General features: G+C 40.0%; 1 protein-coding gene across 2 annotated transcripts in view; it reads left to right on the top strand.

Annotated features, from left to right (window-relative positions):
* The window catches only part of LOC135480330 (sushi, von Willebrand factor type A, EGF and pentraxin domain-containing protein 1-like), a 79,615-nt gene that overhangs the window by 59,100 nt on the left and 1,858 nt on the right, over positions 1-18,657 (top strand). The window contains exons 21-24 of one of the 2 annotated variants that reach the window (XM_064760151.1): positions 3,150-3,323; positions 5,973-6,146; positions 10,320-10,490; positions 17,185-17,424. In XM_064760151.1, coding sequence (XP_064616221.1) covers positions 3,150-3,323; positions 5,973-6,146; positions 10,320-10,490; positions 17,185-17,424 — 759 coding nt within the window. Of the gene's footprint in view, positions 1-3,149; positions 3,324-5,972; positions 6,147-10,319; positions 10,491-17,184; positions 17,425-18,657 lie in introns of those variants that run through there. The other variant, XR_010445925.1, reaches the window with a different exon arrangement.

The raw sequence follows: 18,657 nt of genomic DNA, 5'->3' as shown, positions 1-18,657 counted from the left end.
CCTAAACTGGGTAAGGATCATACTGATCCAAATAATTACCGTCCCATAGCTCTTACCAGCTGCGTCTGTAAGACTATGGAACGGATGGTAAATGATAGGCTTGTTTGGTTTCTTGAAACCAACAAGTTACTATCTAATATACAATGTGGTTTTCGTCAAGGTCGATCTACTTTAGATCACCTTGTCCGTTTCGAAACTTTTATTCGTGACGGTTTTATTAATAATGAACATGTGGTGTCGATATTTTTTGACCTTGAGAAGGCCTACGACACCACATGGAAATATGGTATTTTAAAGGACCTTTCTGATATGGGTCTTAAAGGCCGCTTACCATCATTTATATCCGAATTTCTATCTGATCGTCAGTTTAAGGTACGGGTGGGGCCCACTCTTTCTGATTCGCATGAGCAGGAGATGGGTGTTCCCCAGGGCAGTATTCTTTCGCCAACACTGTTCAGCATAAAAATTAATAGCTTAGCTAAAACGTTGACATCTGGCACTGAGGGTTCTTTATACGTAGATGATTTCCTGATATGCTACCGTGCTAAAAATATGAATAACATCGAGCGGCAACTGCAGCTTTGTCTCAATAAGATCGAGAAATGGGCAGTTGCCAATGGTTTTAGATTTTCAACATCTAAAACCGTCGGTATGCATTTTTGTAATAAACGGAAATTCCATCTTGACCCTGAACTTAATTTTTGTGGTAAACCAGTAAAAATTGTTGGAGAAAATAAATTTTTAGGGGTTATATTCGATAGAAAATTATCATTTATACCTCATATTAAAATGCTTAAAGCTAAATGTACAAAGGCTCTCGATATAATTAAGGTCGTGTCTAGCACCGATTGGGGTGCTGACCGATCAGTTTTACTTAATTTATATCGTTCTCTGGTGAGGTCTAAATTGGACTATGGATCCATCATTTATGGTTCCGCTAGGAAGTCGTATACTAAAATGTTGGATCCGGTCCATCATCAAGGTTTGAGGCTCAGCCTTGGTGCTTTTAGAACCTCACCAGTAGAAAGTTTATACGTAGAGGCTAATGAGCCTTCTTTACATCACAGGCGTGTAAAACTGAGCCTTCAATATGCTGCAAAGCTTAAAGCTTATCCAACAAACCCTGCCTACGACTGTGTTTTCAATCCATCATATGTAGACAAATATAATAAGTGTTCTAACAAGATCCCTTCGTCCGGTGTTCGTGTTAGGGACCATATTGTGGAAGCCAACATTAAACTTGGGGACATAGCTCAGGTGTCTTTTCCGGAGTCCCCACCATGGCTTTTTCCACAACCTAAACTAATATTTGATCTACGTAAATATAATAAATCAAATACAAATCCTCTTATAATTCAACAAGGTTTTGCTGAAATTAAGGCTAAATATTCGGATTATAAATTTATATATACTGATGGGTCAAAGGATGGGGACAGGGTTGCAGCTGCAGCTGTCTTAGAGCAGCGAGTTGCTTCTCTTCGTCTTCCATCCTCGTCTTCAATCTTTTCTGCAGAGGCCAGGGCTATACTCCTGGCCTTATCATATGTCTCTTCTGGGCATGCTCAGAGGGCTGTGATATGCACTGACTCGCTTTCCAGCCTTTTGGCAATACAGAATAATAAATTTAAAAATCCGTTGATCTTCGAAATATTAGCCATACACCGAAAACTAATTAAAAGAGGTAAAGATATTGTATTCTGTTGGATACCAAGTCATGTTGGTATCCATGGAAACACAGTCGTGGACAGGGAGGCCAAAGCTGCCCTTACTAAACCTTTGTCGAAAGTTAAAATACCATATAATGATTTTAAGTCTAATATTCTTAAATATATTCGTCGCCTTTGGCAGGGTGAATGGGATCTGCAGGTTTACAATAAACTGCATGTCATTCATCCGGTCATTGGCTTTAATTCATATACACTTGATATGTCTCGTAGAGACCAAGTCGTTTTAACCAGATGCCGTATTGGACATTCTCGTCTAACACACAATTTCATCTTGGATGGGAGCAGTGCTCCCGAGTGTGTTGGATGTGATGCTCAATATGGCATCAAACATATTCTGGTTGACTGTGTAGACTTTGCCCATGTTCGGCAAAGGTTCTACACAGTCAATTCTATATATGATTTATTTGACAGCATCGCTGGCGATGTTGTCATAAATTTTTTGAAGGCCATTGGCCTATATCATAAAATATAAATTTTAATTGTCATAAATATCTATATATAAACATTTATATACATATAGATTGATACATGTAATATATAAGCCTGGTTTTCGAGTTTTAACTCTTATTTTTTCTTTTATGCGATTTTAAACATGTCTGTACTTTTTATTTTACTTTTGATGTTCATATTATCATATCGAAAACCTTAACCGTCTCTTGTTTTCACCTTGTTCTCGCCACGATATGGCTGAAATATTGCCGATGTGGCGTTAAGCCATAATCATTCATTCATTCATTCGTTCAGCCTGAAAGATGTGTTGTGGGGGGGACTTGAGACAAGTGCCGCCTTCATTGAAACCGGTCGTCAGAGATCAGGTGTTTCTTTGTATCTGGTCAATTTGGAGGCATCGGTGCTACGTGGTAGCACACAATCACGTGATCGACCATCTTAAGGTGGTGCCCAGCCTTTTCCACAGGGACCTGCAGTACCACTTGCTGACTGTTTTTGAACGGCATCGCAGGCTCGGAAAGAAAGACCACCTGGTGTCGCAATTCTATTCTTTGCGTTCTGCGGAACGGCAGGCCCGTTGTCCAATTTTAATCTGGCAATTTTTCGTGACCTGGTGTCATAACTTCACGTTTTCAGCAGTTCCGCCTATTCTGAGGCGGAGGTTTTACTGTTAATTTTAATGGATATTTGTTTCTTGTGTCTGTCCTGGCTCTATCTGTCTGCCGGTTGTGACGTTTTAGTCATATAATGATGGGCTGGTCCTGTCGGTAAGGATGTAGGTATGTTTTATATACCGCGGACAGATTTGGTCCTGTTTTCCCACAGCCTAGATTGCTGTGGCGTACAAAAAAAAAAGAGATAGAGAGAGATATATATATATATATATATGTATATATATATATATATATATATATATATATATAATGATTAATCAGTGGTTTTGTCGATACATTTTGTTTCGTTCTGTTTCAGTATCGCAATGTTCCGAAGTGCCTACGCCTGAGAATGGGCGTCGCATCGTGTATCGTAGGCAAGTCGGAGGCACAGTCAGCTTTCAATGCAACCAGGGCTACACCCTACATGGCTCCAAAGAACGAGTCTGCCAGGCAAACCAAGAATGGAGCGGTGAAACCACAAGCTGTGTTTGTAAGTCATCAGCTCTACTGCCACATTGCAGTCTATTGCACACTTTTCTACAGCTTGCATTGGGGCTTCCATTCTTTTATCGAATCTGTAACCCAGTTTATTTACTTCATGGTGGCTTAACGTCATACTTTTAAGTCACCAGCACTACTACCACATTGTAGTTTGCTGCACACTTTTCTACAGCTGTTATCGGTATCTGTTCTGGTCGAACTGATAAGGGCCTCCTGTTTTCCTTGTTTAGTGTAAGCAAATTTATTTATTTCAATGTGGCTTAACGTCTTCCTCGGGAATTTCTTTGACTCATAGAATAGTGGTCACTTTCATGGTTGTTGGAAACTAATGAGACCGAAGTTGGGCAAGTTATTGACGGAGTTTGTAATTCACGGCATCGGTGAAATGGAAAAGTAACCTGCACAAACGGCCACGCGAGCGTCGTTGTCTGCACAAACGGCCAAACGAGCGTCGGTGTCTGCACAAACAGCCACACGAGCGTCGTTGTCTGCACAAACGGCCACACGAGCGTCGTTGTCTGCACAAACGGCCACGGAAGCGTGTCCTAACGATTGAGAGAAAACCTGTAGACCACGGCCCACTCCTTCTGTAACACAAGGTCTGTGTCGCTAGTTCTAAGCCATTTTATAATGCTTTTGTTGCAGCTTTGTATCAGCATTTTAGAACATATTAAACAACTATGGAATAGCAGTTCGTTAGCTCGGGGAATTTGGTTAGAATGTTACGCCATGCGCTAACCTGACAAGGAAACCAAAGAGTGGAACGGAGACACGTTGACACGTTGTCTTGGGGATTCAGAGGCTTTGTTCACACAGTGCAAGTTATACCCTTTACTGCCAGGGACACTGGTGTTGGTTCTCTTTGAGCTGAAAATGATCTCTAGCTGTGATGTGTTCTGTAACCAAATGCTCAAAGATGTCGTGTTTTCGTATCTGGTCCTGGCTGGGCTGGAAGGAACTTTTCCTTTGTGTACAAATTTGGCTGCTCTGTTGCATATTGGTGTTGGCCTTTACAATAGCTACAATTTGGCCAGTTTTCGTATTATGAAAGTTGGATAGTATTTTAAAAATAAAACGAGTATAACATTTTACTGTATTCAGACTTATTTTATCTTAAACTCTGAAATTATTCCCATACATTGGTCTGAATATAAACATTTAACGAGAATTTCTCTTCTCGTCTTTTAAACTTACATCTGACAATGCCAGCCTGTCTTTTCTAGCCTTGGATTTGATCATTTTCTTGAAAAAGTAGTTTAGAGAACATCAACAACTTGAGAACAAGGAACCAGTTACGAAGGATTCCTTAAAATTGTAGAAAACCAACAACCTATTGTCGTCTGTGACAGGATTTCGACATATTAATCATAAACAATTAAAACATATGTTAATCTTTGTTTGGAGTGTACAAAATTAGCCTACTTCTATGACATTTTATTGCATTCAAACTGATTCCATTGTTAATGTTATGTTTTTGTATATTTATTTGACTATCTCGTAAATTTTTCAAAATTACTGTATGTATACAGTAATATTTGTTGAGCTTTGTCTCGTCAGCCGGTCTACCAATGATCACTCTGGACGTTCGAAACAAAAGTGTTCAAAAAGGAAATTTGTGTGTCTTCCTTTGTTCCTTGCCGCCTTATCACGTTCTATTTATTTATTTGATTGGTGTTTTTCGCCGTACTCAAGAATATATCACTTACACGACGGTGGCCAGCATTATGGTGGGAGGAAACCGGGCAGAGCCCGGGGAAAACCACGACCATCCGCAGGTTACTGACAGGCCTTCCCACTTACGGTCGGAGAGGTATCACGTTCTATATGCAATCAAAATGTGTATCAACACTCATATCCCATGTATCCATTTCATTGTGGGAGTGTACCTGTTGTATGGTTCCAGTGGAATTACAGCATAATTTGCTCTGCGAGATAGCCAGACGTTGTCTGTTTGAGTAATAGTCAGTGGTAGTTTGAACTGTTATTTGGGAGGACTGAAAGTAAGCCTACCTTGTCACAGGACATTTAGCGTACAGTGTAGATAACGCTAGAATATCTATTTACCAGAGGAGACAGTACCTGAATAAAACATTTTTTGAGTTGACAGGTTTTATTGTATAATTGTGTAAAGCAATACTGCATTTAATAAGAAACTTAGCTGTTGGACCGCCTTCCAGTTGCAGCTGTACTTCAATTAATATTTAAGCATATTATAATTTAAATTGAACCAAATGGTTTCTTGTAATTTTGTTTGACTAGATATTGTTAATTGCATTTTGGGAGAAGTAATTTGGGTTAGATGATTGTTTACGAGTTCGTCATAAAAGATTTACCCCAAAGTACTCATCACAATTTACCCCTGGTTAATTATTTTGATTTCTGTATTATTGCTTTTCTGTGCTGACAAGGGGAGCGAAGGAGGTTCATTACTCCAGTGAAATTGTGGCTTCAACACAACCGGTTTCTTTAGTGGTGCCAAACAGCAGTGACTTACCAATGAAATAATGAAGAAATCCATCAACCAAAGGAATCAGTTAACCTATCTGTTATATCAGTCAACAAATTAGGTAATAAAACCCTTAACTAATAAATAAATCTGTATGTCGGCTACCATTGGGATTGTTACGTTGTGTTTCAGTATTTCAATGTCCCGAACTGCCTCATCCAGAGAACGGATATCGCTCGGGGAATAGTCGGCAGATCGGGGACAGGGTGTTCTTTTATTGTAATGAGAATTACTCTATAAAAGGATCCTACGAACGAATCTGCCGGACAAATCAACAGTGGGACGGAGAAACGACATTTTGTGTTGGTAAGTTAACAGCTGAGTTCATGCACTGAAATTACTCACATCGCTTTCTACAATTTCTTTCAATATGTGTTATTTTACTCTTTGATCTGGTTGGAGTGTTTAATGATTTAATGTTTTCTATAGCACACGGCTTTAAAGACTGCGTTAACCAATCCCGCTCTGACGGGCTTGGTTGCAGCTTTTCTTGGTACAGTGATAGAGCTACCGATTATCACTGGTTCGTGGAAGTAAAACCATGTCAATGTCCCCTTCTTTGTAGCGTTTTTGAAATATCTTTGCGTATTAGCGAGATCAGAGACTACAAGTTGGTTGACCAAACTTTGCAAACTGAAAAAGATCGTGAGAAAAAAAATCATATGAACTTACTTCAAAATAATAGTAAACGTTTTCATAAAAGTAACATTAATTTTTCATAGTTCTCTGGATATAAAATGATAATTTATCTCCTATTATGTTAGATTGTCTTTGCCTGGCTGTAAAATGGTCGATGTGCCAGAATGAATTATAGAAAATATGAATAAATATGAAGCAGACTGTGAAACCGTATAGATAGGATAACACTTACACCTGTGTTATTAGGACAGTACCTCGACGTTGTAAAGCCCACCGTCGAATAAGTGAAATATCCTTGAGCACTGTGTAAAACACCCATGCAATCAAAATTAATCAAGTCCCTGTTTGATCCATATTAGATTCATAATTGATTACAGCGTGCTTTGAGATCCTTTAGTAGTAATAGTAGTACAGTATTATTACACCAAGCCAGTTTAAACTATTTGATAAAGTAATGGTTCTGAATGTTTATTTTCTCCACTTTCCTCTATTGTGTGGCTAAATATGAGAAGTGCATATGAGGAGATATATGTGTCTTTCAGGAGTCGCTACTTATATGCTAAAATTTTCCCAGAAGCTAAATGTAGGAGATACTTAAAAGTCATCCGCCGGTCCGTCTGCCCGTCCGTCATTCCGCCTGCCCGTCATTCCGCCTGCCCGTCATTTCGCCCGTCCATCATTCCACCCGTCCGTCAGTTAGCCCGTCCTTCTTGCCGTCCGTCCGTCTATCCGCCCTTCCCTGTGGCCGTCCTGCTATCCACCCATACCTCCCTGTAGCCGTCGTGATATGCCCCTGTGTTCTGTTCTAAGCTGTATCCCCAAATGCGCTTAGCATTTGGGCATGAATCTTGCCATAGCAGAGAGCTGATATATCGACACTTTGGGCTGTCATATAGTCTACATTCCGTCATATTCACAAACACACTTACACCTGTACTATAGGGATATTACGTCGACGTTGTAAAGGCTGTCGCCGTATAAATGAAACATTCTTGAGTGCGACGAAAAATACCAATCAAATCCACGCTTTGATCCATATTAGAGACACTGAACCTAGGCAGAGTTATAATTGCTTACGGCTTGTTTTGAGATGATTTTAAAAGAAGGCCCTACAGTATTAGTTCACCAAGCCAATTTCAACTGTTTGATAAAGAGATGGTTCTTATGGTTTATAATCTCCACCTTCTTCTATTTTATTGCTAAATATGACAAGTACTTTCGAATCCGCTATATGTGTCTTTGTGGGGTAACAATTGAAATGGTAAAATTTCCCCAGAAGCTAAATGTACGAGATTATTAGTTAGATGGTTACACGCCACACATTACAACACAGGCTCTACGCATTAAAATGTCTGAAGTTCACATTGTTGCGTGGAAAATGAAGTTAGAACACTTTTTCTAATTCATAATGTTGAAGTCCAATCCTCAAAAATCTTGTCAAAACACAGAGCTTATATATGGACACTTGGCTGTCATATTCACAAAAACACTTACACCTGTATTATAGGGATGTTACGTCGACGTTGTAAAACCTGCCCTTGTATAAATGAAATATTCTTGAGTGCGACATAAAAACACCAATCAAATCAAAAATTAATCAAATCCACGTTCTGATCCATATTAGAGACACTGAACCCAGGCAGAGTTATAATGGCTTACAGCTTGTTTTGAGATCATTTTAATAGTACAGTATTATTTCACCCAGCCAGTTTAAACAATTTGATAAAGAGATGATTCGGAACGTTTGTTTTCTCCACTTTCTTCTGTTTTACTGCTGAACATGAGAGGTACTTTCGGATATCGGTATATGTATGTTTATGAGAACACAATTGATTTATTTATTCATTTTATTTGATTGATGTTTTACGCCGTACTCAAGAATATTTCACTTATATGACGGCCGCCAGAATTATGGTGGGTGGAAACCGGGCGCAGCCTGGGGGAAACCCACGACCATCCGCAGGTTGTTGACAGACCTTCCCACGTACGGCCGGAGGTCACAATTGAAATGCTAAAATTTTCCCAAACACCAAATCTAGGAGATACTTAAAAGCCGCCCGACCACCTATCCGCCCGCCCCGTCCGTCTATCCGCCCGAATATCCACCCGCATGTCCATCCGCCCGTCCGTCTATCCGCCAGTCTGTGTATCCGAAGGCCCGTCTATCCGTCCGTCCTTCTAGCACTTATCATATAAACATGAATCTTGATATTGCAGAGAGCTGATATATCGACACTTTAGAGTTATATCGACACTTTGCGATAGAGTCTTGCGATAGATCTGTCAAACTTACAAAAACATTTTCATGTGTTTTATAAGGACGTTACACCGATGTTGTAAAAACTGCCGTTGTGTAAGTGAAATATTCTTGAGTGTGACGTAAAACATCAATCAAATCAGGTTTCTAGGAAGAGTCATAATTGCTTACAGCGTGTTTTGAGATCATTTTTAAAGGTAGACCCTACAGTATTATTTCACCAAGCCATCTTAAACTATTTGATAAAGAAATGGTTGTTAATGTTTATTTACCCCACTCTCATTTATTTTACATATGTATCCTTTTGGGGTCACCACTGAAATACTAAAATTTCCTCAGAAGTTAAATGTAGGAGATACTTAAAAGTCATCCGCCTGTCTATCTGTCCGTCAGTCCGTCTAGCCGCCCGCCCGTCCGTCCGTCTACCCGTCCATCCGTTTAGCCGCCCGTCCGTTTAGCCGCCCGTCCGTTTAGCGGTCCGCCCTTTTACCCGCTCATCCGTTCCTGTAGCCGTCCTTCTGTACTCCCTGTGTTCTGTTCCGAGCTGTATCCCAATAACTGTTTTGCATGTGAACTTGCAAAAGCAGAAAGCTGTCCGGGTTGTCTTGCGAGTATCATCTCCCAAACGCCTTCTTGTATTCTTATGAAACTTTGTTCAAATTTAAAATACAGCTCACACATTGTCATGGCGTAGTGTCTTAGTCTACCATTTTTCAAATTTCACAAACTCTGTCTTTACGTATTTAGTTCCGAGCAACATTTTCAAAATGGCCTGATGGTATTAAAATGAAACTTTTTAAAAATGTGATGGCTAGCTTACACATTGTTAAGGTGCACTGTCGAAGACTACTTTTTGTCCTATTTTACAACATTTATTGGCCATATTCTCCGTCAGTTTTTCCATACTCCTGTGTTCTATCCCAAGCTGTATCTGTACGGATATACGTATAAACATAAAAAGTGTTTTATCTTTCCTTTCGTCTTGTTTTCCGTGTCCTGTTCCCAACAGTTATTTATTTCTTTGTTTAATTGGTGTTTTACGCCGTTCTCAAGAATATTTCACCTATATATTCACGGCGTCTAGCATTGTGATGGGAGGAAACCGGGCAGAGCTGTTACACTTTGTCTTTGAAGATCTGCATTGGCTGCAGAGTGTGGCTAAAATTTAAATATGAAATGTGACATAATGCCATTATTAGCTAATACATTTTCGAACAAATGGACTGAATGGGACGTTCAAAACCCAAGAGAAAAAAACATGGCGTTATGAGCAAATTATAGATTTATGCTCTTCCCTCAGGGTCAAATAAGAGCCCAAAACTCCTAAGCGTAGCTAACAGCACTCTATGTGTGAACCGGAGAGCGGAAGCTTGCAGCAAAGTTTTGCGGCGTCACCTGGGCCAGTAATTCCCGGCAACAGTGGCCGACAAAGGAACTAATTCAAGTAAACCCATCAAACTCAAGGAGTCAGTTAACCAGCCTACTTTGGCAATCCACAGATCAGTTTATCACCTATATGGACTTATCAAATAATCTATCTGTCAGGTAGTCAATCAATCTTGTGTTACGTTTTGTTTTACCAGGAGAATGCCCGTATCTAAACTACCCTAAGAACGGGCGTCGCGTGGGGTTTGGTCGTCAGGTCGGAGATAAGGTCTCTTTTAAATGTTACGCGGGCTACACTTTACTCGGCTCCACCGAGAGAACCTGTCAGATGAACCAAGAGTGGGACGGGGAAACGACACGTTGTGTTGGTAAGTCTGCAGTTTTCCTCACACTCTGATGTTTCTTACAGCCTTGTCTCATGAAAGTCGTATCATTGTTCCTGTTCGTGATGAAGCTTTCTTACCTCTCTGTAAACTTTGCCTTAAGGCTGTTGGCTTCTTTGAGAATGTGTGATTATGGTCATTTGGTTTTACTTTATCGAAATATCTAGAGAAGAGATTAATGGATTATTGGTGAAATGTTGAACTTGTATATTTCCGGCGAAGTAAGCAGCTTATCAAAAATAATATCGACAGGTTTATGTTTCGCCGAAACTGCGGATGGTCGTGGGTTTCCCCGGAGCTATGCCGTGTTTCCTCCCACCATAATGGTGGCCGTTGATTTCTGTTGAGAGAGACAGTGGCAAAAGCCCTGATATGTATTTGCAATGGATTGCTTTCTGATTATATTCTATTTCCGGAATAGGCCTTACAACAATAGGCCCACTGGTTCAAGCCAAGCCAGGTGCCTGGTCTGGCTCATCGGCAGACCTATCAGTGGGCTAACACCCCATTACCAGATTATCGCAAAGGACATAGTAAATACATTGTCGCCATCAGTTCCACCCTGGTGACAGTATTCCCACCTCTCTGTGCGTATGGGACCTCGGTGACAACAAGCGGTCGACGAAGCTTGTGTTACGTCAGCTTTTCGTCTTTGCCAATAACTTGCCAATGGTCGGTGGTTTACGCCGGAAGTGACGTTTCCTCGCTGATAACAGTGAACGCTATCGCACCATTGACAAATTCTTAGGTATGCATGGCGTTACGCAACAATCAAATAAATACCCCCGTGGGGTTTCCGGGGTGACAAGAATAGGACCTCAGCCCTCTAGGCAAGCTTGTCGTAAAAGTCGACTCACCTAGAGCTCTCCTGTGTGAGCCCGGTGAATACAATAGGCTCACATCTTCTCGGTTGTGTGAGAGGCAACCGGGAAGCGACTTGTTTGCCGTGGGTTGCGACCCGTAATCTTCGAGGATGGGATCCTGGTGGCTGAGGGGGTGTTGGTCTTGCGAGATCCTCACGTCCAACACGCCACTTTGGCCCTTACTTGGAGAGAGACGGGAGGTCGGATGGGCCCGATCCGATCAATCGGCTGGTCACGTCAAGCCCTACAGATGATCTCGTTGGTCATTTCTTTCACTTACTGTGATGTGAAATTAGTATTTTCCCAAATGCTCTTCTCTGGGATCGATGTAGAAGGCGGTGGCTAATGGGTCAATCGAGTAGATTGGGTTTAACCTTGTCGGTATAACTCAATCTGTTCGAGTATACCTTGTGTGGATTCCCTGTTTCTAATTTCTGCTGGACATCCGCAGAGGTAGATTCGCCCTTGTTGGCACTCCGTGGCGGGTGGGGGACACGTAAGGTGAATTCTTACCATATCAATTATGTCTTCCTCAAAAACTATTTCAAATGCTCCAGTAAACATCGCAAAAAAACGTAAAAATGAGGAATTTCTGGAAATAGGCAATGGAGCGGACAGTTGGCCGGCTTTCATTGTTTTATCAACGAAAAACGACCAACGTCCTGCGTCTAAACTTGATCCATTCGCTCTAAAAAAAACAATAGAAGGTTCAGCTGGTAAAGTTAAAATGTTAAAAAATTAAGATCTGGCGATATCCTTATTGAATGTTTCCGAAAACAGCAGGCATTCAATTTATTATCATTGAATTCCGTTTTGGACGTGCCTGTTTTTGCATCGCCACATAAATCCCTAAATAGCTGCAAGGGCATCATACGGGACAGGGATCGGGATCTGATTGACCTGTCTGAAGAACAAATTTGTGCTGAATTAAAGTCTGAGGGTGTTACCAATGTTAAACGTTTCGTTACGAAAAAATCTGGCAACACCATTAAACTCAACACTTACTTATTAACATTTAACAGCACATCACTTCCGTCATCCATTTACATTGGCCCGTACAGGGTTCGCGTTGACCTGTACATTCCCAACCCGACAAGGTGTTTTACGTGCCAAAAATTAGGTCACGGCAAAGGCCAATGTATAAATAAATTGATTTGTTTCCGATGCGGGAAGGAAGGTCATGAGGGTTTCGACTGCAGTGACACATTTAAATGTTGTAATTGCAGTGGAGATCATATGGCCTCCTCTAAAGACTGTCCATTATTCCTAAAAGAAAAACAGATAGTTACTTTAAAAGTTAAAAATAACATCCCGTACAAGGAAGCACGCAAATTAGTGTGCAATACATCACAGGCTTTGTTTTCAAATGTGGTCAAGCGAGTTACAACATCTGTTGCTACTCAGACATCACTCACTTGGCCAATTGGAAACGATCAGCCCCAAACCATATCCGCTCAAACTTCTGTTAAACCTGCAGCCCAGCCTAAATATAGCTCTTGTTCTACACAAACTATATCAACAAGTTCCGAAACTCCCAAAAATATAGAACAACGTAAAACAGCTGAACCTAATAAATTCCCAGACAAAAAGCCAAGCAAAGGAACGAATAATATGAATAATAATAATAATAAACCTAGTGGTCCTGTGGAACGTTCTTCCAAGGCCACCAGGGACCCTATCCAAACTTTTAATAGGTTTGGATCGTTGGAGGATGTCGATCCTTCAACATCAGACGCGGAGGTGATGGATACATCACCCGCACCAGGGAGATCTTGCAGCCGATCTCCAAGGAAGGGTCGACCTCGGTCCAAGCATAAATCTCCTATACGCCTACCTCCATAATGTCTTCCTTAGATAAAATTATACAGTGGAATTGTCGAGGTCTTAAGGCAAATTTTATTGAAATAACACAGCTAGTACAATCTTTCAATCCAGTTGCCCTGTGTCTTCAGGAAACTCACCTGAAGACATCTGACAAAGATAAAATAACTCTTAAAAATTATTCCCTTTATAGCACATATTGTATTGAAGAAGAGCGAGCTGCAGGCGGCTCCTCGATCTTCATAAATAACAATATTATCCACAGCCCTGTAGCTCTGGATACAGAGCTTCAAGCTGTGGCCGTTCGTGTTTCATTATATGAAACAGTCACATTATGTTCGGTGTATATACCCCCGAACACCTCTTTGTCAGCTTTTCAGTTACACAATTTAAAAGAACAGTTACCTAAACCGTTTATAATACTGGGAGATTTTAATTCCCATAACCCCCTATGGGGCAGTAATAACATAAATAATAAGGGCAAGATAATGGAAGAATTTTTATCGAAGCAGGAACTGTGTTATTTCAATGATGGTTCTAATACCTATTTACATCCAGGTAACGGCGCTTATTCTGCTATCGATCTCACTATCACGGATCCATCACTTCTCCTTGATTTTTCTTGGAAGGTGCATGACGATCTTCGTGGTAGTGACCATTTTCCTATAATCCTAGAACATATCACTTCTAATTCTTTAGAACGTGTAGCTAGGTGGAAATTCGATAAAGCAGATTGGATCGCATTTGAGATGTTCTGTGAGGCCGATATCACCCCAGGGACTCTCAATGCAGCAGATGATCCAATATTAAAATTTAACGAGCTTGTTTTACGAGCTGCCGATAGAACTATCCCTAAAACCTCGACAAATCCAAAATCCAAAAGTAAACCCTGGTATGATCAGGACTGTCGCAAAGCCATTAAGGACCGCAAAAAGGCCGAGCGAAAATTTAATATTTGTCCTACTGATAATAACTTAAACCAGGTTCGTATTTTTAGAGCTAAGGCTCGTCGATTACTCAAGTCCAAGAGACGATCTTGTTGGCGGAACTTTGTTTCAGGCATTACGTCAAAAACACCCATGCGTAAGGTCTGGAACATGGTTCAGAAACTTAAGGGCAAAAATAATAAAGCAAAAGTTCAGCATTTAAAAGATGGAGATAATATATTAACATCTCCATCTGATATAGCCAATAAATTAGCTGAAACAATTTCCAACAAATCTTCTTCTAAGAACTATACGAAAAAATTCCAACATATTAAAAACCAGAAGGAGAAAACTAAATTGCCCTTTTCTTCTAAAAATTTAGAAGATTATAATTGTCCATTTAATATCGAGGAACTTAGAACTGCATTAAAAAAGGCCCACGATACTGCTTGTGGTCCTGATAATGTATATTATAAGTTTCTCAACCATTTACCACCTGAGCCACTGGAGACTCTCTTGGATTTGATTAATGATATTTGGATAACTGGTAATTTTCCACCATCATGGAGGGAGGCGTGTATTATCCCGGTTCCCAAACCGGGTAAGGATCATACTGATCCAAATAATTACCGTCCCATAGCTCTTACCAGCTGTGTCTGTAAGACTATGGAACGGATGATTAATGATAGACTTGTTTGGTTTCTTGAAACCAACAAGCTTTTATCTAATATTCAATGCGGTTTTCGGCAAGGTAGATCTACTTTAGATCACCTTGTTCGATTTGAAACTTTTATTCGTGATGGTTTTGTTAATAATGAACATGTGGTGTCCATATTTTTTGACCTTGAAAAGGCTTACGACACCACATTGAAATATGGTATTTTAAAAGACCTCACGGATATGGCTCTTAAAGGTCGATTACCTATATTTATATCACAATTTTTATCCGATCGTCAGTTTAAGGTACGGGTTGGGTCCACTCTTTCTGACTCTTATGAGCAGGAAATGGGTGTACCCCAGGGCAGCATTCTATCACCAACTCTGTTCAGCATAAAAATAAATAGCCTAGCAAAAACATTAACATCTGGCACAGAGAGTTCTTTATACGTCGATGATTTCCTTATATGCTACCGAGCTAAGAATATGAATAATATTGAACGTCAGTTGCAGCTTTGTCTCAACAAAATCGAGAAATGGGCAACTGAAAACGGTTTTAGATTTTCAACGTCTAAAACTGTCGGTATGCATTTTTGTAATAAACGGAAACTTCATCTTGACCTGAGCTTAATTTTTGTGGTGAACAGGTTAAAATTGTTGGAGAAACTAAATTTTTAGGTATAATATTTGATAGTAAACTATCTTTTATACCTCATATTAAAATGCTTAAAGCTAAATGTACAAAGGCTCTCGATATAATTAAGGTCGTGTCTAGCACCGATTGGGGTGCTGACCGATCAGTTTTACTTAATTTATATCGTTCTCTGGTGAGGTCTAAATTGGACTATGGATCCATCATTTACGGTTCCGCTAGGAAGTCGTACATTAAAATGTTGGATCCTGTTCATCACCAAGGTTTGAGGCTCAGCCTTGGTGCTTTTAGAACTTCACCAGTAGAAAGTTTATACGTGGAGGCAAATGAGCCTTTGTTATATAACCGACGTATAAAACTTAGCCTTCAATATGCTACAAAGCTTAAAGCACATCCAACAAACCCTGCCTACGACTGTGTTTTCAATCCATTGTATGTAGACAAATATACTAAATGTCCTAACAAGATCCCTTCGTTCGGTCTTCGTATACGGGACCATATTGTGGGAGCTAACATCAAGCTGGAGGATATAGCTCCGGTGTCTTTTCCGGAGTCTCCTCCATGGCTTCTCCCACAACCTAAACTAATATTTGATCTACGTAAATATAATAAATCGAATATAAATCCTCTTATAATTCAGCAAGGTTTTGCTGAAATTAAAGCTAATTATATGGATTATAAATTTATATATACTGACGGGTCGAAGGATGGGGACAGGGTTGCGACTGCGGCTGTCATGGAGCAGTGAGTCTTTTCCTTTCGTCTTCCATCCTCTTCTTCAATATTCTCTGCCGAGGCCAGAGGTATACTCCTGGCCTTATCATATGTTTCTTCTGGGTGTGCCCAGAGGGCAATGATATGCACTGACTCGTTGTCTTGCTTATTGGCAATACAGAAAAATAAATTTAAAAATCCCTTGATCCTTCAAATTTTAGCTATACATAGGAAATTAATTAGAAGAGGTAAAGATATTATATTTTGCTGGATACCAAGTCATATTGGTATCCATGGAAACACAGTCGCAGACAGGGAGGCGAAAGCTGCCCTAAATAAACCCATATCTAAGATAAAAATCCCTTATACTGACTGGAAGTCCAATATTCTTAAATATATTCGTGGCCTTTGGCAGGGTGAATGGAACTTGCAGGTCCATAATAAACTGCATGTCATTCATCCGGTCATTGGCTATAATTCATATACATTTGATATGTCTCGTAGAGACCAAGTCGTTTTAACCAGATGCCGTATTGGACATTCTCATCTGACACACAATTTCATCTTGGATGGGAGCAGTGCTCCCGAGTGTGTTGGATGTGATGCTCAATATGGCATCAAACATATTCTGGTTGACTGTGTAGACTTTGCCCATGTTCGGCAGAGATTCTACACGGTCAACTCTATATATGATTTATTTGACAGCATCGCTGGCGATGTTGTCATAAATTATTTGAAGGCCATTGGTCTATATCATAAAATATAAATTTTAATTGTCAAATATCTATAGATAAACAGTTATATATATTTATACATGTACTATAACCCTGGTTTTCGAGTTTTAAATCTTATTTTTCTTTTATTCGATTTTAATCACGTCTGTACTTTTTGTTTTACTTTTGGTGTTCATATTATCAGATCGAAAACCTTGACCGTCTCTTGCTTTCACCTTGTTCTCGCCACGATATGGCTGAAATATTGCCGATGTGGCGTTAAGCCATAATCATTCATTCATTCATTCATTCATTCATTCATTCTGTACACAGCTGAAAGCGAGCCGTGCAACGTCACTGACCAGAATGCATTCGTTATCTCTGTGTATCGCGATGTCAACGGCAAACGTTTATCACGAAAATCAGGAGACACTGTGAAGGGAGGATTTCGAATGCTCTCCAGGTGTGAGACCTTTGAGGATAGATACTTCACGGGGGACTCCAAGCGCGTGTGTGAAAACGGGCAATGGACGGGAGAGGAGCCCAAGTGCTCGTATATAAGACTTGAAGAAGGTAACGACGTTAACAGGCAACCGATCATTAACAAGAGCATGTGTTACAGATAGCAACTCTGACAGGCAACCAACCATTCGCATCAGCATGTGTTAAAGATAACAACTCTGACGGACAACCAACCATTGACAACAGCGTGCATTACAGCTAACAACGCTAACAGACAACCGACCATTCACATCAGCATGTGTTACAGATAACAAATCTGGCAATCAACCGACCATTAACAACAGCTTGTGTTTATAGATAACAACTCTGAAAGACAACCGACCAGTAATAACAGCGTTTATTAATAGATAACAACTTTGACAGGCAACCAGTAGCAACAGCGTGTTTTTATAGATAACATCTCTGACAGGCAACCGACCATTGACATTAGAGCGTATTACAAGTAACAACTCTGATAGGAAACCGACCATTAACAACAGCGTGTGTTTATAGATAACATCTCTGAGAGGCAACCGACCATTGACAACAGCGTGCCTTTAAAGATAACAACTCGGACAGACAACCCACTATTAACAACGGCGTTTATTTATAGATAACAACTCTGACAGGCAACCGACCAGTGGCAACAGTGTATATTTATAGATAAGAACTCTGATAGGCAATCGACCAGTAACAACTGCGTGTGTTTATGGATAACAACTCTGACAAACAACCGACCGTTAACAACAGCGTTTATTTATAGATAGCAACTCTGACACGGAACCGACCAACAGCAACAGCGTGTGTTTATAGATAACAACTCTGACAGACAACCGACTATTAACAACGGCGTTTATTTAAAGATCTCAACTCTGACAGGCAACCGACCAGTAACAACAAAGTTTATTACAGATAACCACATGCAATATATCATTAACAGACGACCATTAACAAAATCTGGCCTTTATAGATAACAACTCTGACAGACAATCGACCGTTAACAACAGCGTTTATGTATATATAACAACTCTGACAGGCAACCGCGCATTAACAACAGCGTGTGTTAGATAACTTTTTTCACATTATAATAGTTCACGGGCGGTTAAAAAGCAATATCAAATGATAGAATTATTAAAATGAAATAGTCAGTTTTGTTTCAAAGTAACTGTTATACTAAAAAAAATTGTTGATTTCAACAGAAAGTCAGTTGCTTGAATGCGGCTAGAAATGTATTTTGTTATTATAACAAAATAGTTTTCATATTCAGCATAATAACATGTTAATCTAATACAATATGTATTTTCA

Source organism: Liolophura sinensis, chromosome 13, assembly GCF_032854445.1.
Source record: "Liolophura sinensis isolate JHLJ2023 chromosome 13, CUHK_Ljap_v2, whole genome shotgun sequence".
Taxonomy (NCBI): Eukaryota; Metazoa; Mollusca; class Polyplacophora; order Chitonida; family Chitonidae; genus Liolophura; species Liolophura sinensis.
The sequence above is the reverse complement of the archived record's forward strand: the minus strand, read 5'-3'. Positions and strand labels throughout refer to the sequence as shown.